The sequence below is a fragment of the Sinohyriopsis cumingii genome, unplaced genomic scaffold, assembly GCF_028554795.1.
Source record: "Sinohyriopsis cumingii isolate HCF-2022 unplaced genomic scaffold, ASM2855479v2 utg000913l, whole genome shotgun sequence".
Classification (NCBI taxonomy): domain Eukaryota; kingdom Metazoa; phylum Mollusca; class Bivalvia; order Unionida; family Unionidae; genus Sinohyriopsis; species Sinohyriopsis cumingii.
The window spans coordinates 3,146,911-3,167,757 of record NW_028315943.1 but is presented as its reverse complement, the minus strand read 5'-3'; the positions used below and the strand labels follow the sequence as shown (position 1 = coordinate 3,167,757).

Here is a 20,847-nt window from a genome sequence, read left to right as displayed (position 1 = left end):
TTTACAGTACATACCTTTTGCATATTTGCTTTTAAAATCCAAGCCTACAGTGTATTTATATTTTTTAATGGTTCCTCCAATTTTATTTCTTTTCCTTGAGACACTGTAACTATAACTTCGTAGATATCGTAGCGATATGACTGAAAAATTGTTAGAGCTACGTTAAAAATCCAAATCTCACACACACACACACACACACACCAACACACACCAACACACACACACACACACACACACACACTATTACTTCATAAAAAAAATTGCTAGACGTTGATTTGCAAAAGCAATAACAAGATTTGTAATAATTCATACACTATTTTGCCACATTCATCAATTGTTTTTGGTAATGTACATAGTGAAGAAATAGATACGTCACTGCAATAAGAAACATTCTGAATGATTCAAGATACTGTAACTCCATTTCTTCTGAAATTTAATCGAATATAACAATTGCAAATGGAACCTACACAGAGACTCAGAATGAGAACGAGTTGGAAGATTATGGAAATAAATAGAAAGAATAGGGAAATAAATAGACCAAGAAGACATATCAGCTCATTGTAAAGACAGCGCTGCTAAAATATTCATAGTATAGTCAGGTGATTTTATACTGCAACTTCAGTAATATAAAAAAGAATGCCAATCGACAACTTGAACATTTTATAAAATGAACAAAACAATCACCCGATCATATCAAATTGAATTAGATATTTCACAAGATACTTTTCAGCTCAGATAGGTTACAATAAACCATCAAACATATCGATTTCAAAATGACAACTGAAAATAATGATCAAATGAAAATGCTGAAAACAGTGTAATGCCAATGCATCTTGTCGAAACAAAAATCCTCGAGAAATAAAATGTGTTTCTGGTTGCATTATTCGTTTTATAGTTGTGTATATACACACACTTGTTACATCGGTTGGTATGACAAAAATATCTTTGTATTATGTACAAAAATCTAACACGGAAAATAGATTAGACAATACTGATTAACATTTGTCAAAGACGATGTAGTCATCTTGAATCATTAAAATATTATCGGTTGTTCTTCCATTTCTTCAAGACATAACAAGATAACTCTAATGAATTCCACCACGCAAAAGAAATTAAACAAACGCAAACGGTAATGTCTATTATTTTATATATAGTAAAGAAGAAAAAAAGAACATATATATCAAAGAACCAGAGAAGGTAATATCAGAAAAACCAACTTATTCACGTAGACCTGAACTTGGTTGATGAGCTGGTAAACTTTAACAAAAACTACAAGGGCAAAAATGATTGTTTCAAGACATAACAAGACAACTCTAATGCATTCCACCACGCGAAAGAAATTAAACAAACGCAAACGGAACTATTTATTATTTTAATTATATATATTGACTTGTTCATCTGGTTAAACAGTAAAAGATCTTTCGCAACAAGAGGCCCTTTCATGCTGTTGTAAAGGACGCGGGGTTATAAATGAACAATCAGCCAAAGCAAAACCGCAGACGCGGAGTGTGAGCCTTTGCGAAATGCAACTATCCCAATGAGATGATAATAGTTTCTTTGCTTATAAACCAAAGATTATAACATTTTCGAACTTTTTTCTCTCGTAAAATCAATATAAAAAGAGCGTCAAGCAAAACAGAAAATATTTTTATCTGTTTAACATATAGTACTGAAATTTGTTCTCACGGTTGCGTACTACATGCGTTTAAAGAAGCTGTTTTATCTGTCAATATGTCCACAGTCAATAATGGACATTCAAGAAATTTTAAGGATGATCATTCTATTTTCACTTAGTTCACAATCGATTATATGATAGCACATGGATTTTTGCCTAATTAAATTTTTAGCACGGTTCTAGCAAATATAAATGGCCAACATTTTTGCTTGAAAAATTGCAACATTTAGGTCTACATCGGAGACGAAACTTAATATTTCACTTGAACTGAATCAGCCCTTAATATAGTCCGAAAAAGCCTCTCCCGAATTTGCCAGGGTCCGATTTAGCCTGCACCCTTGCGCGCCTTTGCGGTGTTTAGTAGGACCAGTTTTCTTGTCCGAAAGCATGAGTTGCTGGCCTTTACGTACATGACAAGAGGAAGTTGAAATGACATAAAGATATACTTGTAATGTATATTAATAAGTTGTTTTTTTTATATCTCTTTTGAGTACTGTCTGTACTAACGACCAAATTACAATTTAAAAAAAAAAACAGGGATCAGGACCAGAGAGGAGAAATTGTTTGTGTAAGGTGCAGAATGGGACATGGGTGGTGTTAATATCAGTCATACCACAGGAGTCTGACCTTTTTGGATTAAACGTCCGGGAGTTATGCGTTGGTACGTCACTGTCTTTTGAATGTATATTTGTAGTTTTTCAGTCTCCTTGCGATTCTGAAGCGATAAAAGACGCGTGAGAAAAGTCGAATAGAGTGGAGGGTTGTGGTCTCGCTTACACTCCTTGTGTTCATTTATATTACCGATAAGGTGATTTCATGTTGTCAGAGATTTCGCCATACTTTCTTGATAAAACGTCAGACTCCTGTGGTCATACAGTATAAGACCTCTACTCCGATATTTATGTTTGGGCGTCAAGAAACACTTCCAAAACGTGATCATCAGGGTCGAGGACTTACATTGCAGGACTTGGGTACTTAATACGTATTATTCTATATTTATCTATAAATACGTTGACACAGTCACGATTGACTATTAAGCAACGGGGTATAACATTTAATAATGTTATTTCACTGGCAATCAATCAAAAAATTCCAAGGTTCCCCTTGATATTGGATATATTGTTAACAATATTGACCGACCAATACTATCTTTTTATCCCAGTATTGTGTGAAAAAGATGTGCCTATTTTAGTCCGATAAATAAGCCCTCAAAATCTTTGCTCAATATATAGCTAGTGAATAGTCCCATGATGTGTCACATGTTATTTATGTTTTTTGCTCAAAAAATATCATGTGATATGTCTTACATTGTGGGATTACAATGTTATAGCCTCAAGATCCATGAAGTAGGATTTAATTTACTATTATTGGTACTACCCACATCTGTGTTAATACTGATGGATGAAATTGGCCATCATTATCAAAACAGATGTGGCTGCTGATTTATCAGACCATGTAAATGTCGTACCGATTTATAATACCAAAAATTCCAGTATTATCAAGTTTGAAGATAATGATAATAGTGGAAAAATCAACTTTTATATCTGCCAACCCATGATTGAATGGTCTATAGTCTATAAAATGATGAAAAAAATGTGCAAAACTTAACCAGTTTAATTCATTCACTTATAATTTCTTATTTCTTAACTGTTCATCTTGTTTGTTTCATAATAAACTGGAGTTTCTATACTAACAGGGCATTAATATTTGAGTCTGTTTTTATGATTTTGTATAATAATGTTACCTTGCTTCAAACTACTTACTGTGCATGTTTCGAAGTTTAAGGGCATAATTTTTTATTGTTATTATTTTTAATTTTTGGGGAAATATTAGAACCATATATTAAAAACAATGGATCCAGACAACACAGTGTTGACCTTGTATATATGCATAGTCTAAAAATTCTGGGTACAGACTGATTCAGACCAGGCTTATTTAGGCCAGATTATGGATTGATTTGGATCAAAAGTCTCGCTGATTTTGGCCTCACAAACTATTATTAAGCATTGACTTATAATTAAATTTGACATTTACAGTTGTACAATGTCTGCATGCATATCAAACAAAATAACTTAAGACTAATTATCTTAGATTTCCAGATTACCTGTGAAATGTTTTCAAAGCAGCTCATTCACATTTGTAGAAAATTGAAGTAGTTTACGTTATATTACTGAAAAATAATTACTATCACTGAAAATAATCATGAGAACATGCAGTAAAAGTTTTGTTTCATGAGTATGTTAATCAGGGTTTTCAGTAGATGCGTACACTCGGTTTTGATACATGGAATTGAAATATGACCCATTTTTAATGCACAGAAATTACGACATGTGAGTCTTTTTGACATATGTAGATTATGGCCAAAGCATCAATCTTAATTAACCTTGATTCACCTCTGACTTAATTTCTTACTAAGACTCTTAGTAAGGGTGCGCTGTCTAGAACAAATTTACTGCAGGAGACAGTAATTGACATCTGCTCAACAGATGTTTACACCTTGATGGCCAGTAATATTGCACCAATAGAAGATATATATATATATATATGAATTGGGTGGAGCTAACAGATCATTGATATGCTTAGGTGCAACTGAATTAGGTTGAATTGTTTTGAGATTATGTTTGAAGTTATGATAGAGGAATAGGAAACAATTATGACATGAATGGATTGACTTTTGATGAAATATCAGCATTGGTATGTTTGCACATCAAATTATAATCAATTGGTCAGAACTGGAACTAATGATGGCTCGTGAAGCCAGTTGTCATGGTAAGTGGACCAACTTGAATTGTTTTATTGGTTATTAATTTGCTTCATTTGGAGGAATTTTTAAAATTTGGAATCATTTATGACTTCACTGGATTCATTTGTGATAAAATGTTGGCATTGTTTGATTGTGTTTAAAATTATAATCAGTTAGACAAAACAGGAAAATTAAGCTTCTCACAAAGCCAGTTTTCAGCATGGGATTATGTGTTATTGGCAATTGATTTTTTTCAATCAGCAAAATGTTTTAAACCTTGAGCATTTTAATTAATGGACGGACATAACTCTCATTGCAAAAGCAGAGCTATAAAATCACAAGGGTGTGAAGATGTATATTTTCTTTTCTATCTCAGTCTTGGAAACAATCTGCCAGTCATGAACTTTCTGACCCTCAGACTCCAAAGAAACAGAAAGATAGTGTCAGCTCTGAGGGGAAAGAGAGTAAATCTCTGAAATTTGTTAGAAAATTTAAGGACAAGTGGAAAAGTGAATTGAAAATTCTGAAATATCTGCTCGATATGCCAAGGTGTAGGTATGGTTATCACATCAGAACCTTGGCTAGCAAAGATGATGATGCCCTTTCCTCACATTTTGATAAATAGGTGTCTATTTTATATTATAATTTGATGTATATCCTTGTATTTCTCAAGTGGGCTTGTGCATAGCTGAGTCTTAAATTTCGTTACCCTAACAAATGAGTTTTCATGCACTTTGAGTCCTTAGAGTCCTTACCTTTGACCTTGTTCCATTCTTTTTGAGGGGATGAGCTTATTGCCATGTGGCTTTGGGTACTGGTGTGTGAGAACTGGGAGACAGTTGCTGTCACTTATGTCACTGGTTCAAATCCTACTTGAACAAACTGTAACTCTCAACCCTTACATACACACACACACACAGTGTGACCCTACTGTAGCATGCTCTGTTATAACACAAATTAGGATATAACATGGTCTTTCATGTATTTGAAAAAAAATCTTTAAAGTATGAAAAATAACATGTAAAAAGTTTACTATCATTTTGCGAAGAGATCCGATAGTTTCATGGCACCTGTAATTCATATACATATTTTTCGCTTACACAGAAAAATATTTTCTTCTTAAAAGTATAAAAAATAAGGTATAAAAAGTTTTGTGACAAAATATACCTAACGTGTCAATTTTTTGTCACAACATTGTTGGTTGTTTAAAGTTGGAATGGAAAAATTCAAATGCACCATTAAAGGAAGCTGCAAAAATGGATATAAAATGCACTTGAATTTATCTGTTGTTACATAAACAAATCCTTTGTTCATATTGACAAACCATCTTAACAGGGCATTGTTATATCATAATCCACTTATACTGACAACCGCTTCCATGGCCTAGTGGTTAGAGCATCTGTCTCAGATGTGGGAGGTCATGGATTTGATCGCCAACCGAGTCATAGCAAAGACTTATAAAAATGATACTAACAGCTGCCTCACTTAGCGCTCAGCATTAAGAGGTTAGTGTTAGGACTGGTCGGCCTGGTGACAGGATAATGTGACTGGGTGGGAAATCATTCTACATGTCTGCGACCTGATGGCCCAGTGCTAGACATCACTATAAACTGCCACACTGCAGACATCATAGTGATAAGACTGAAAAATTGTTAAAGCTATGTTAAAAATCCAAATTAAACACACACACACACACACACTTATACTGGCATCTGGCATGAGTACCATATGCTGTGATAACACTTGAATAGTCATGCTACCAGACTAGCTACAGTTGACCAACCTTTAAAGGCAAGAAAAATAATGACTTCAGATGACCAAACAATGGCAAGTTTTATGGGTTTTTTTTATGTACCCAGAAATAATAGTTTTGATGAAACTTTAAAGAAAACTGATTACCTTCGAAGCATTGATTGTTCTGTATAAATACTATGCAGACGAAAAAAAATCAATCTCGGTGTTCTAAAATTATTTGTTGTTGCCACCAGAATAAAATAAATGGGTATTTGTTTGGTCCGTCAAAGTTGTTCTAGCTGTGACTTCAATAACACATGTACCCTTCATCAAAGAAAGCTGAGTACAATCTTCAATAAATATAAAGTGCCTTTCCTCAAAGGAAGTTGGCACCAAACTTGAATAAATGCAATGGAATCTGATGGATTGTTGCATTTTTCAAATGACTGGAAGATGTTTACTGTGCCATGACAGTATCATTTTTCAAAGTGAATGGAAGATGTTTACTGTGCCATGAGGGTATCATTTTTCAAAGTGACTGGAAGACGTTTACTGTGCCCCGAGAGTATCATTTTTCAAAGTGACTGGAAGACGCTTACTGTGCCATGAGAGTATCATTTTTCAAAGTGACTGGAAGACGTTTTCTGTGCCATGAAAGTATCATTTTTCAAAGTGACTGGAAGATGTTTTCTGTGCCATGAAAGTATCACTTTTGCTGAAAAAATGGTTATGCTTATGATCACTACCAATGATGGCATAAATGCAAATTAAATTTTCAATCTTTTGAAAGCATAGATATCTGGACATCAAGTTACTTCTTATTTTGTTCACATGTTTTCATTGCCCTATGAATATCCTGATTCCCAGGCTTGCCTCAGTAATATGATAACTGTCTCCAGCTGACCAGAATCTAGGCCAATTCAAGTACATACACATGCAGCATGTAAACAATTATAGCCATGTGCTACCTGTGACAGTATCATTGTTAAGTGACACATATTTGTTGACAATGGAATATAGATCAAACTAGGCACTACCATTTTTTATATGCATTGTTTGTGTTTTCTAATGGGATGTGGCTGATAAATAAATTTCATAACATTCATTTATCTTTTTCACATATATATCAAATATATGTTTTGTCTTCATTACATCAAAGCATGTATTTTTTGCAACACTTTTATTACTTCCCCTCACCGTATCTTTTGGTACATGCATTTTCTATAACGAATTGTTTTTGTTCATTGAGAGAGAGGGAGATGGAGAGGGAGAGATATTGGTTACTGGTTGTATATATAATCTGTAATTTTTTTAATGATACAAACAAGATAGCTTACTCAATCATAAAGAAAATGAATATTTAAAAATGTTATTTACTAAATGACCCTTACAATCTATAATCATGAAAATTATAACACATAGATATACATAACATAACACCAAAGTCATATTGAATTTAGAGAGAAGGAACAAGTTAAGATGAATTTTTTTGTAACCAAGTCATCACAATGTCAATAATAAGGAGCTAAGAATAAAATCAGTAAATGTACCTATTTCTCAGTACTTACATGATATATATGACTCATGATAGACAAGAAAGTTGGTACATACTTGCATGCCAAATTCAGTCTAACTGCAAAATGCACTGGCCAAGATCTGCCATTGCATAATGACTGGCAGATCTGGGGCTATACAGTTTGTTAGAAGTAATCAGTAAAACAAACCACACAGACCCATATCTGCCAGTACATTATGTGACAGCAGATCAGGGTCTGTTTGTTTTGCAGTTGAACTCAACTTATAAGCAATTATATAATATATATGGCAAGAATACTATCACTTATGTTAATTCTGATGTTTTATTTTTGATGTTTTGCTAATTTTCCTTCCAAAATTATAATCTTTTTTGTGTCATTTCAGATTAAAAATGGACCTCAGAAGAGTGAAGAATGAAGATAAATTAGACCTTTGCAGGAAGTATTACCTTGGTTTGTATATAGGAAAATTTATGTAGACTAATGGATGTAGACTTATATGTCTAGACTAATGGATGTAGACTAATGAATGATTAAGTCTTTTTCATAAAGTATTCATAATCAAAGAAATTATTTCCATAGTTTACCAGTTATGATAAAGCTGTTTCCACATACCTGATCATTTTGTCATAATTTCAAGAGTTGGTCAACTTCAAATTATGTGGAGTCTAGGCTTTGCAAACATGTTACTTCTTCTAATCAACAATAATTTAAAACCCGAAACTTTTAGGCATATTGTAATACAGACCATTTGTCTATGATACATATCCATACATCATGCAGTACAAAGAGATGTTTTATTGCATAAGAAAAGAACATATCTGTTGGAAGCATTATACATGAAAAGTGATCATTATTGCATTTTTTTGAATTGGGTGAAATACAAATATATATTAAACAATTAATCACACAAACTAACTTAAAAGAGAACCCAGAAGCCTGCATGGAGCAAGTTTTGTGATATTGATCTAGAATCTTATGTAGCAGGAGTCCATCATAAACAGTTTCTCTAATCTTTAAAGCTTTTATAGTAAACATTCCTAAATTAGTGATCTGAATTTCAATAGAATCATTTTGTATAAATGTCCTAAATATTTCTAAATTTTGATTTTTATATACAAAGATGGTTAAATATTTTCTTCTCCATGTAGTGGACAAGCAGTAATAAAGTGGAATTTGTTTTTTTTTATATTATACTCTGCATATTAATTATTCCTAACTCATGATATATGAATTCATTTGGACCAAGAATCTATTAGAAAATGACAAATGAACTTTTCTATCATTGACATTGTAAAATTACCAATCCTTCGCCCCATAGTTAAGGATGGGAGCTATCTTCAAGTCAAACCGATGAAGCAATCTAGTTATGGGTAATTTGCCAGATTGTGAAATTGAGAATTATTTAATCACAAAAATAATGTAAAATAAGAAAAGAAAGTGTTGTAACTTGTTTATCTCCCTGTATTTCTTTGGTCCTAAATGTCTTTTTGGATCCTGTATTTGATCAGGGACTTGAGTATTAAATGAATCATGTATTTTACTCTCCCTTTATTTGGAATACTCCAATACAACTGTTGATTGTAAACTGTTCATGGTTGTGTTTTGTCCTTTGATCCTTTCAACACCTTGCTTTTAAAATATAAAAAAATAATATTGAAATATATACAGTAAGGATTTAGTTAATTATGTAATTGTATTAGCTTGTCACCAGTCTCTGATGATGCAAAATGGCTGTGCCACAATATAGTTTAAATGTCACATGAATAACAGCTGAAGAGGAGTCAGTGAATAGGATGTAAAGGATGTACCAGAGACACATAAAGTTGTTGACAAACAGAACTGTGAGGGAAAAAATTCAGAAAATGAGTACTTGGTACAGGCTATTGCTCATAATTAATTAAGGACAATTGGCTTTAAATTAGCAGACAAATCCCTGCACATTTGTTCAGACCAACTTTAGGAAGTGTTCCAGCATTCTTCTTTTAAAACCAATCTAATCCACAGTGAGTTTTAAGTCTTTAGAGGTAACTTCCAAAACAATAACAAGTAGGGAGGCCCAGAGACCAGGATGTACCAGAGACACATAAAGTTGTTGACAAACAGAACTGTGAGGGAAAAAATTCAGAAAATGAGTACTTGGTACAGGGTATTGCTCATAATTAATTAAGGACAATTGGCTTTAAATTAGCAGACAAATCTCTGCACATTTGTTCAGACCAACTTTAGGAAGTGTTCCAGCATTCTTCTTTTAAAACCAATCTAATCCACAGTGAGTTTTAAGTCTTTAGAAGTAACTTCCAAAACAATAACAAGTAGGGAGGCCCATCACCATGTGCCAAAACAATAATAAGTAGGGAGGCCATTCGCCACGTGCCAAAACAATAATAAGTAGGGAGGCCCATCACCATGTGCCAAAACAATAATAAGTAGGGAAGCCCATCGCCACGTGCCAAAACAGTAATAAGTAGGGAAGCCCATCGCCACGTGCCAAAACAATAATAAGTAGGGAGGCCCATCGCCACGTATCAAAACAACATACATAGCATATTACAATTTTAAAAAATTCTTTTATTTGATGAAGTCTTTTCACATAGATAAAGTACTATAAACAACTATGCAGCATTCTAAAACTCATGTGAAAAAATGACAGCACAGCATTATCTCTTGTATTTGTTGAGATAATGCTTCCTAAAAATGACATATTTCATTACAAAACATATCAGGAATAGCTTTGTTGATATATTTGTTGCTTTGTTAGAGCTTTCCACTTTATCCAAAGTCTGTAAATTTCTCTTAGTTTAATCTTGATATGCAGTATTATATATCTGAGAAAAAAAACAACTCCTTTTAACTTTTATTTACAACCTGTTTTGAAAAAACTCCGAAAAATGACAAAATCTTTCAAAACATACAGCATTTTCTAATGTCCATGAAGCAAAATATTTGACTAATTGTCACACCTTTGTAGGTTATCTTAAAACAGTTTCATCTATGTATACAATAATAAAGGAAATACTACTTTTATGATGTAAAGGATTGCAAACAGATTGACAAGATGGTCTTAAAACTGCCACATTATGCATTTTTCTTTCTATCAAAAATTTAAAGTCCAAGTGTTCATCACCTAAAGCATTGTAACAATACATGGTGTGTTCTCTTGCAGGAGGATTTGCACTGCTGCCTTTCTTGTGGTTTGTCAACTCCATTTGGTTCTTCATGGAAGCTTTCAGGAAACCCCATTTTGAACAACAGGCACAAATCAGATCATGTAAGTTATAAAAAAAATATTTTTTACATAAGGGTGTATACTTTAATTAATAAAATTTGCAGTAGAACACAATTATATCAAACCAACATTACAGTTGAACACATTTGTAGGACTCTATGTTACAGTAGAACACAGATATAGTAAACTTTCATCACAGTATAACACCTGTCAGTAATTTCTCATAGGTCAGATTGTTCTTCTCTGGGATCTCCACAGTTCTTCCCCCACCAGTTTAGCCTATCTTTTGCTGAAAAATGGCGTTAAACCCTACAACAACAACAACAGTAACAGTAAAACACAATTATAGTCAACCAACGTTACAGTAGAACACGATTACAGGAAAACTAAATTACAGTAGAACACAGTTATAGCCAGCCAACATTTCAGTATAACACTATTAATACTGATTTCCAGATGTTTTATATGACAGCATTACCCTGATCTGCAGGTAAATAATGTGACAGCATTCATTGCTCTGCAGATCCATTATATTAAAACATTACTCTGATCTGCAGGTGTATTATGTGCCAGGTTTACTCTGATCTGGAGGTGTGTTATGTACCAGGTTTACTTTGATCTGCAGGTGTATTATGTACCAGGTTTACTCTGATCTGCAGGCGTATTCTGTACCAGGTTTACTCTGATCTGCAGGTGTATTATGTACCAGGTTTACTCTGATCTGCAGGTGTATTATGTGATAGTTTTACTCTCATCTGCAGGTGTATTATGTACCAGGTTTACTCTGATCTGCAGATGTATTATGTGATACCTTTACTATCGTTTGCAAGTGTATTATGTGATAGCTTTACTATCATCTGCAGGTGTATTATGTGCCAGGTTTACTCTGATCTGGAGGTGTGTTATGTACCAGGTTTACTTTGATCTGCAGGTGTATTATGTACCAGGTTTACTCTGATCTGCAGGCGTATTATGTGCCAGGTTTACTCTGATCTGGAGGTGTGTTATGTACCAGGTTTACTTTGATCTGCAGGTGTATTATGTACCAGGTTTACTCTGATCTGCAGGCGTATTCTTTACCAGGTTTACTCTGATCTGCAGGTGTATTATGTACCAGGTTTACTCTGATCTGCAGGTGTATTATGTGATAGTTTTACTCTCATCTGCAGGTGTATTATGTACCAGGTTTACTCTGATCTGCAGGTGTATTATGTGATAGCTTTACTCTAATCTGCAGGTGCATTATCTGACAGCATTATCCTTTTCTTCAGATGTATTACCAGTATGTGACAGTATTGTCCTTATTTGTACGTGTTTATGTGACAGTATACCCATATTGGCAGGTTCATTATGGGACAGCATTGCTCTGATCTGCAGGTGCATTATCTCATGGCTGGTACATTATTCAAGAGCACGATCTTGATCTTTGACAACATTACCCTGATTTGCATTGTACAATGGTATGACACTAATCTGTTGATGCAATGAATGACAGTATGACCCTTGTATTGAGACACATTATGTGGAACTGTATCAGCTGGATATGCATATGCATCATGTCACAGTGTACCCTGATCTCCAGGCCTGGTGCATTATGCAACAGTATGGACTGCTACACAGGTACATGACTTAACAGTGTGATCCTGATGTGCAAATGCTGATCTGTAGATGCACAGGGATCATCCTGGGCTTTGCCAATGTTGCAAATTGCAATTTCTTTCCCTTATTGGCAACAAAATATACCATCTGGCAATTTTTTTGGGCAACAACCTTTTTCGCTGTTCAATTTGTACATAGTCATGCATTTGGAGTGGAGACATTCAGAAGGACCATGAAAGGAAGCCACAAACTTGGATACACAGTGCACTGGAATCTGTCTGTTACACAAAATAGCTAAAGGTTAGATTCAAGCCTCTTCGAAATACTTGAAAGAAACCGCCTGTTCTGCAGTGAGTGAAAGCACTAGCAATTGATTGACAAATAAACAATGCCCTTTATTGTTATAACTAACAATGTCTAAACTGGGTGTGAATTTTTGTTAGCAGTTCAAAAGTGGTTTCAAGCTACCATACATGTGATAACTATTTCCCACATTTTATTTCTTACCTTATTTCCTTTTTGTTCACTCATATGCATATAACTCTGCTTACTAAATAACATATTTATTCTGAATTAGATTTTTTGGGGCAGATATGCTATGTATGTTTCTTCATTCCTTCTTTTAATTTAATGATGGTAATTAATGCTTATATATACGGTACATTAATGCCAGGTGTTGACTCGTGTAAATTTCATTGGTGGGAATGGAGATCCTAGTTTGCTTGTCAACATAAAATCTACAGCATTCAGTAATCATTCTTGGGATTTAGGAAGCAATTCACTACAAGCAAAGCATGCAGAAGTGTGGCAAAAATAATTTTCTGAAGGCCTGGTTGATGGAGATATACTTTGTGAAGCTAGCCATAAGGGGGGTCATTTAATTCCTGAATGCATGAAATCAACAGTCACTTTGTACATCACTTATCTTACATTGCAAAGTAAGATCATAGGGTTTTAGTATTAAAATGTCATTAAACTAGTGTTCCTTTCAAAACTATTGTTTGGAAAATAATGCACATAATATAGATTTGCTTAATACCTGATGTTTCTATTTAAAAAGCGAGAGAGAGAGAGAGAGAGACTGTATATGTCAGGAAAGTAGATATTTTAGATTTGATAATGCATTTATTTCAGGTGACAACATTCATTCCTTTTCACTAACTGTGATATAGGATGCAAAGACTATGGAGGTAGTGCAAAACAGTCATGTAATGATTTATTTTGTAATATTATGGCTGTATTGCTTGTTGTCAATAAAGTAATAATTATCTTTTTTCAGTTTTCATTACTGATTACATTAATAGACTTGGAAAAATATTCACTACTTGTTTTAGTGACATTTGTTTGAAAATTGGCAACAAAATATTGAGGTTGGCGATTTTTTTGGCAACAACTTTTTAAAAGTCAAGACCATCCCTGGATGTAGCTGCTAGTTTTGTGTAACAGAATGACCCTGATCTTTTTGTGCATTATGTGACATTATGACCTTGATCTCAGGTTCATTGTGTAACAATAATCCTGATCTCCAGTTACATTATGTCACAGTATGACACTGATCTATATGCATGTTACTTCACATGTTAACCCTATCTTTTGTGACATCATTACCCTGATATGCAGATGCATTTTATAACAGTATAAAAATTATCTTTGGGTGTATTTTGTGACACTGTCATGCTGATATGTATGTACATCATGTGACAGTGTAACCCAGCTCACTGGGGCATTATGTGATATTACCCTGATCTGCAAGTACATTTCTGAAAGTATGAGTCTAATCTGTGTGTGTATTATCTGACAGTATGACCTTGATCTGACAGTATGGCTATGATCTGCAGGTGCATTATCAGACAGTGTGACCTAGATCTGTGAGTGTATCATCTGACCATATGACCATAATATGACAGTATGACCTGGATCTGTGAGTGTATCATCTGACCATATGACCATAATATGACAGTATGGCCATGAACTATTATGACTCCTTATATTTGGATACTTCATGTGATGACTGAGTCAGTGCATTTTGCATTTTGGTGTACATCTTAAACATCCATAGGGTATGCATATACTGCTATGCTTTTATATGTTTTGTGGACATCCATAATGTATATATGCAAAATATCGTCCCATTTCGACCCCTCCCAATTCAAAGTATACACTTTTGCGCAATAAAAACCTCCATACATAATCATGTGCCACCACCTCCACCCTCAACAATAACTGAGACAGTTGAAGGATGGAATTTTCATTTTATCAAGCAAGCTGAATTAGTTGGATTATTAAAATAGGGAAGAATGTACATATATGTATTGACCCCCTGATGATGCAGAATGTACATATATATATTGACCCCCAGATGATGCAGAATGTACATATATATATATTGACCCCCTGATGATGCAGAATGTACATATATATATATATATATATATATATATATATATATATATATATATATATATATATATATATATTGACCCCCAGATGATGCAGAATGTACATATATATATATTGACCCCCTGATGATGCAGAATGTACATATATATATATTGATCCCCAGATGATGCAGAATGTACATATATATATATTGACCCCCTGATGATGCAGAATGTACATATATATATATTGACCCCCAGATGATGCAGAATGTACATATATATATATTGACCCCCTGATGATGCAGAATGTACATATATATATATATATATATATATATATATATATATATATATATATATATATATATATATATATATATTGACCCCCTGATGATGCAGAATGTACATATATATATATTGACCCCCTGATGATGCAGAATGTACATATATATATATTGACCCCCAGATGATGCAGAATGTACATATATATATATTGACCCCCTGATGATGCAGAATGTACATATATATATATATATATATATATATATATATATATATATATATATATATATATATATTGACCCCCTGATGATGCAGAATGTACATATATATATATTGACCCCCTGATGATGCAGAATGTACATATATATATATATATATATATATATATATATATATATATATATATATATATATATATATATATATATATATATATATATCTTGGCCCCCTGATGATGCAGAATGTACATATATATATATATTGACCCCCAGATGATGCAGAATGTACATATTGACCCCCAGATGATGCAGAATGTACATATATATATATTGCCCCCCAGATGATGCAGAATGTACATATATATATATTGACCCCCTGATGATGCAGAATGTACATATATATATATTGATCCCCAGATGATGCAGAATGTACATATATATATATATTGACCCCCTGATGATGCAGAATGTACATATATATATTGACCCCCTGATGATACAGAATGTACATATATATATATTGACCCCCTGATGATGCAGAATGTACATATTTATTAACAGTCACCCCATCACCATATGCAGGAATACACTTTTGTCAAACACCCTCCCACCCCCTCCATGGATTCTTAATTTATGGATGTCCCGTTAGTAAAGCTATATTATGTTTAATGAGGATGTATCAAAATCACAGAATCTTCTTAGCGTCTTGTAATACAAGGGAAATTATTGCTTTCTGATTCTTTGTTTTTTTTTTCATTTTACAGACGTTATCCGTTCTATGATTGGGTCCCTGATATGGATAGCAGTGATTGTGACATGGGTCACAATTTTCCAGCTGAACCGAGCGTCTTGGGGTGCAACAGCAGACTACCTGTCCTTTATCATACCTAGGGGAGAACCATGATAGTAGACAAGGATTTTACCTTTATCATACCTAAGGGAGAACCATGATAATAGACAAAGATCAATTTTGTGTACATAGCATGGCCAAGAAAATAACATTGCATGACATATATTTATTTTTTATTGGCTTGACCAATTTTATGCCATCAGGTTAATTCCTGTACAGGACTTAATTGTGATAAATGTCTTAAAATTTAAAGTTCCAGTTAAATTATGTTTATCCAGTCTATGTTTCAGGATCTAAAATGACAATTACTGGAAGTCAAAACAAAAGGTATTTTATTATTAATTAAATTTTTTATTTAATTCACATTTCTTGTCACTATGTACAGAAGTGGTCCAGACAAAGTTTATTGTATGAGTTGCATTTTGCTGTTTATTAGTTAGCTACAGTTTTTCTTTTTTGCCACTCTTTTTCTTTATATTTGTTAAACTTTCCTTGTAATTGGCACCATATGGCATATATTGTGCTAATGTGCCATTGACCCCCCCCCATATATATATATATATATATATATATATATATATATATATATATAGATAGATAGATATATACACTTTTCTGATTTAGTATGTATTCACAAATCCATTGTTGGTTTAAAGGTATTTTTTAATATGAAACATAGAACCTGATGAAAACTATCAACCTTGGATGATGACCACTTAGCTCATGCATGCCTTAAGTTGGGGTCAAACTCAGTAGGGCAGAAGTGCCAAGTTGGCATGTCATTGCTGCAATTGAACTTCCTCACTTTTTGTATGATGACATGGGTACATTTATTTTAAGTCTGTATTAAGGGTTGTTCCAAACATAAATCTTGTACCAGGCCTGTTTTCATTAACTAGATGTTGATGATGCAAAAACATAATGTTATGATTCTGAATTTTCAGTAAACCCATATCACAACAGTAAAATAATTTTGAAAAGTATGGAATAGAAGAAAGTGGCTTTAAAATTGATAATTACAGTCAATACTTAGAGTAATAATTAGAAAATAAAAATGTATCTTCATCCATTATGATCCAGATGCTTGTGATGGTTCATTTAATACTGTTATGTTGGTGGGTTTTTTTAATACATAGTTAAATATGTTTGTACATGTACATTTATGATATGTATTTAGCTGTGTGTTGTATGAATAATTGTTAGTACTTATCATGATGCCAACAAGGATTATGTGAGAGATGTGTTGATAGCCTGACATAATTATGCTTGCAAGGAATATGTGTGAAATGTGTTGACAATTGGACATAATTATGCCCACAAGGATTACTTTGGAAATGTGTTGACAGTCTAACATAATTATTCCCACAAAGATCATAAGATATGTGTTGACAGTCTGACATAATCATGCCCACAAGGATTATGTGAGAGATCTGTTGACAGTCTGACATAATTATGTCCATAAGAATTGTGTGAGAGATCTGCTGACAGTCTGACATAATTATGTCCACAGGATTGTGTGAGAGATGTGTTTACATTCTGACATAATTATTGACTGCAATGGTGGCCTTGTGGTTAGAGTGTCTGCCTTGGATGCGGGAGGTAACAAGTTCGAAACCCTGGCTGAGTCGCACCAAAGACTTATAAAAATGGCACTAGTAGCTGCCTTGCTCGGCAGTCAGCATTAAGAGATTAGTGCTGGGACTGGTCGGCCCGGTGTACGGATAACATGTTTGGGTAGGACATGTCTAAGGCATGATGCCCTAGTGCTACATGTCACTATAAACTGTCACACTATAGATATCGATATGGCTGAAAAATTGTTAAAGCTTCATTAAAAAACCAAATCACCCATGCACACAAGTATTGTGTGAGAGATGTGTTGACATTCTGACATATTTATGCCCACAAGCATTGTGTGATAGATGTGTTGACATTCTGACATAATTATGTCCACAAGCATTGTGTGAGAGATGTGTTGACACTCTGGCATAATTATGTCCACAAGCATTGTGTGAGAGATGTGTTGGTGCTTTGACATAATTATGTCCACAAGCATTGTGTGAGAGGTGTGATGACACTGACATAATTATGTCCACAAGCATTGTGTGAGAGGTGTGTTGACATTCTGACATAATTATGTCCACAAGCATTGTGTGAGAAAGATCTGTTGATATCCTGACATAATTATGTCCACAAGCATTGTGTGAAAGATCTGTTGATATCCTGACATAATTATGTCCACAAGCATTGTATGAGAAAGATCTGTTGATATCCTGACATAATTATGTCCACAAGCATTGTGTGAAAGATCTGTTGATATCCTGACATAATTATGTCCACAAGCATTGTGTGAGAAAGATCTGTTGATATCCTGACATAATTATGTCCACAAGCATTGTGTGAGAGATGTGTTGACACTCTGGCATAATTATGTCCACAAGCATTGCATGAGAGATGTGTTGACATCCTGACATAATTATGTCCATAAGGACTGTGTGAGAGATGTGTTGTGTGAGAGATATGATCCTGATGTGTTGATGTCATAACTACTGTGCGACCTTTCAATGTGTAATTGATGTGATATTTTGAAGCATTCACAATACATTCACAATAAATTATCAGTTGTCAAATAAAGGAGCATTTTTATATATTCTTTATGGTTTATTTTTTTTATATACTTGCATTTGCTGTCTAATCTTGTTTATCTGACATAAATTGTTAAAACTAAAAGTATCAGATTTATTTGATCATCAGATTGATTCCGTTTCATCTGCATGATATTACTGACACTAACCAGCCATCAATTATGTAATGACTTTTAAGAAATCGCTTCCATTTGTGACATCATATATAATAAATTGTCAAATAAATGGATGCCAGTTAATTGAGCTTCAGTGTCATCTTGTCATCAATAAGAAACAGTTATGGATGATTTTTGTTTGTGGCTAGTGGAACTCATTATAAATAATAGGTAATTCATAATCAACATTGCTTAATTAGTACTACCTTCTAGCTGGCATTTCATGATAGGTTCCCATGGTATGTACAAATTAATTAAATTTTAATTACAATGCATATCATAGTAGATTCCTATACAAAAGGGCACCTCTTCCTGAAGGATGATAACTCCTTTTCTTCATTTCACATACTGTATTTTGTTATGTGTATTGTGTGCTTCTTGTACCAATTTTAAACTGTACCAGTCCTAAACCAGAAGAGCTAAAAGGATGGCCTGCTGTCTGTTGTGTGTCTCACACATCCATCCATTAACACAAGTTTTGTTATTGCTAATCCTCCTATAAAACTATTTTTAGTGCTGCCATGAAGCTTTACAGACACATCTGTCCCAAGGTCTAGTTAGTCCTAACTGAAAATAGTGCTGCCATGAAGCTTTACAGACACATCTGTCCCAAGGTCTAGTTAGTCCTAACTGAAAATAGTGCTGCCATGAAGCTTTACAGACACATCTGTCCCAAGGTCTAGTTAGTCCTAACTGAAAATAGTGCTCCTCTCAATCCAGTTTGGCATCATCAGGAGTACTCTTATAGGTGTTGTTGTTGCTACTATTCCTGAATGGATATTGTACTGACATGGGAGTTTTGCTAAAATTTTCACTAAAAGATGTGATATGATATCTAATTGGTATTAATCGAAAATGATTCCAATCTGGCCCCCAGTTTGGTCATCTTGAAAATCTTGTTATACTATTAATCAGTGGATCAAATCATTATTGGATTTTCACCCAAACAATTCACAGGATGTTGAGTTGGTCCTGATTGAAGCTGATGCTGATTTTACTTTCCATATGGCCACCAATGTGGCCAGCTTGAATCTCTTGGTATCACTAATACTTTTGAATGGACGGTCATAGCAATATGGGGTTTTCACCAAAGTACTTCTCATGCTGTCCAGTTAGTCCTAAATCAAAATGGTACCAATTTTACATCTAGTATGTCTTCTGTCATAGCCATCTTAGAAATTTTATCACCTCATTAATATGCACGGATGTCTTTCAAAATCTATGTTGAGACATTGATGACATAAATCTGGAGTTTACAGACTAGTCTTTATAAGTCTTCAGTTTGTGTGACTATCGGCAGACTTCTCTCAGGTCCTTGAAAGCACTATAATTGCAAGCTTACAAAGTCATGGACTTGAGAGTGTTATGATGCTATGGTCATTAAGTAACAGAAAGAAACAAAATAAAAACAAGGTTGATAAAACTTGAATAATTTTAAAAATGAATAAAATTATGAATTTTGGAGGTACTTATGGTATCCTGAAATAAAGCTAAAATAATCCTAAAAATGCTAAACAGGTCCAAAAGTAAAGAATGTTTTGAAAATTGCAGATTCTAAAATGTATTGGTCTGTTTATAGTCCTGATGTATCACAATTGCATACTCCAGAACTCCTTTGAATGAATTCACAATAGTCCTAGAATAATATTTTAGCCCAAGGAGCACTTTGTAATTCCAATGAATAAATGTCTCAACTCAGATTATATTTAAACACAACATGTAACACAAATGCAGACTGATATTAACTCAAGTACATTTGAAATAAGAATACAGAATAGGAATGACATAATTCCTCAGTTC

General features: G+C 33.8%; 1 protein-coding gene across 7 annotated transcripts; it reads left to right on the top strand.

Moving 5' to 3' along the window:
* Positions 1-1,989: 1,989 nt before the first annotated feature.
* On the top strand, positions 1,990-18,897 carry LOC149773050 (gamma-secretase subunit PEN-2-like). Of its 7 annotated transcripts, none has more exons than XM_089946934.1 (4): positions 1,990-2,123; positions 8,073-8,140; positions 10,854-10,958; positions 16,162-18,897. In XM_089946934.1, exons 2-4 carry the CDS (start codon positions 8,080-8,082, stop codon positions 16,299-16,301), a joined length of 306 nt encoding a protein of 101 aa, XP_089803060.1. In that variant the 5' UTR covers positions 1,990-2,123; positions 8,073-8,079; the 3' UTR covers positions 16,302-18,897. The 7 variants fall into 7 exon arrangements, with proteins under 7 accessions (XP_089803060.1, XP_089803062.1, XP_089803061.1 ...); XM_089946936.1 differs by having other exon boundaries at positions 2,045-2,117; positions 8,075-8,140; XM_089946935.1 differs by having other exon boundaries at positions 2,121-2,243.
* Positions 18,898-20,847: the final 1,950 nt, after the last annotated feature.

Bases quoted from the DNA above. Each gene is read 5' to 3' on its own strand.
- LOC149773050 (XM_089946934.1), top strand. From the start codon at position 8,080: ATGGACCTCAGAAGAGTGAAGAATGAAGATAAATTAGACCTTTGCAGG. The intron at 8,141-10,853 runs GTTTGTATATAG...GTTCTCTTGCAG, and splicing joins TTGCAGGAAGTATTACCTTG to GAGGATTTGCACTGCTGCCT. The intron at 10,959-16,161 runs GTAAGTTATAAA...TTCATTTTACAG, and splicing joins ACAGGCACAAATCAGATCAT to ACGTTATCCGTTCTATGATT.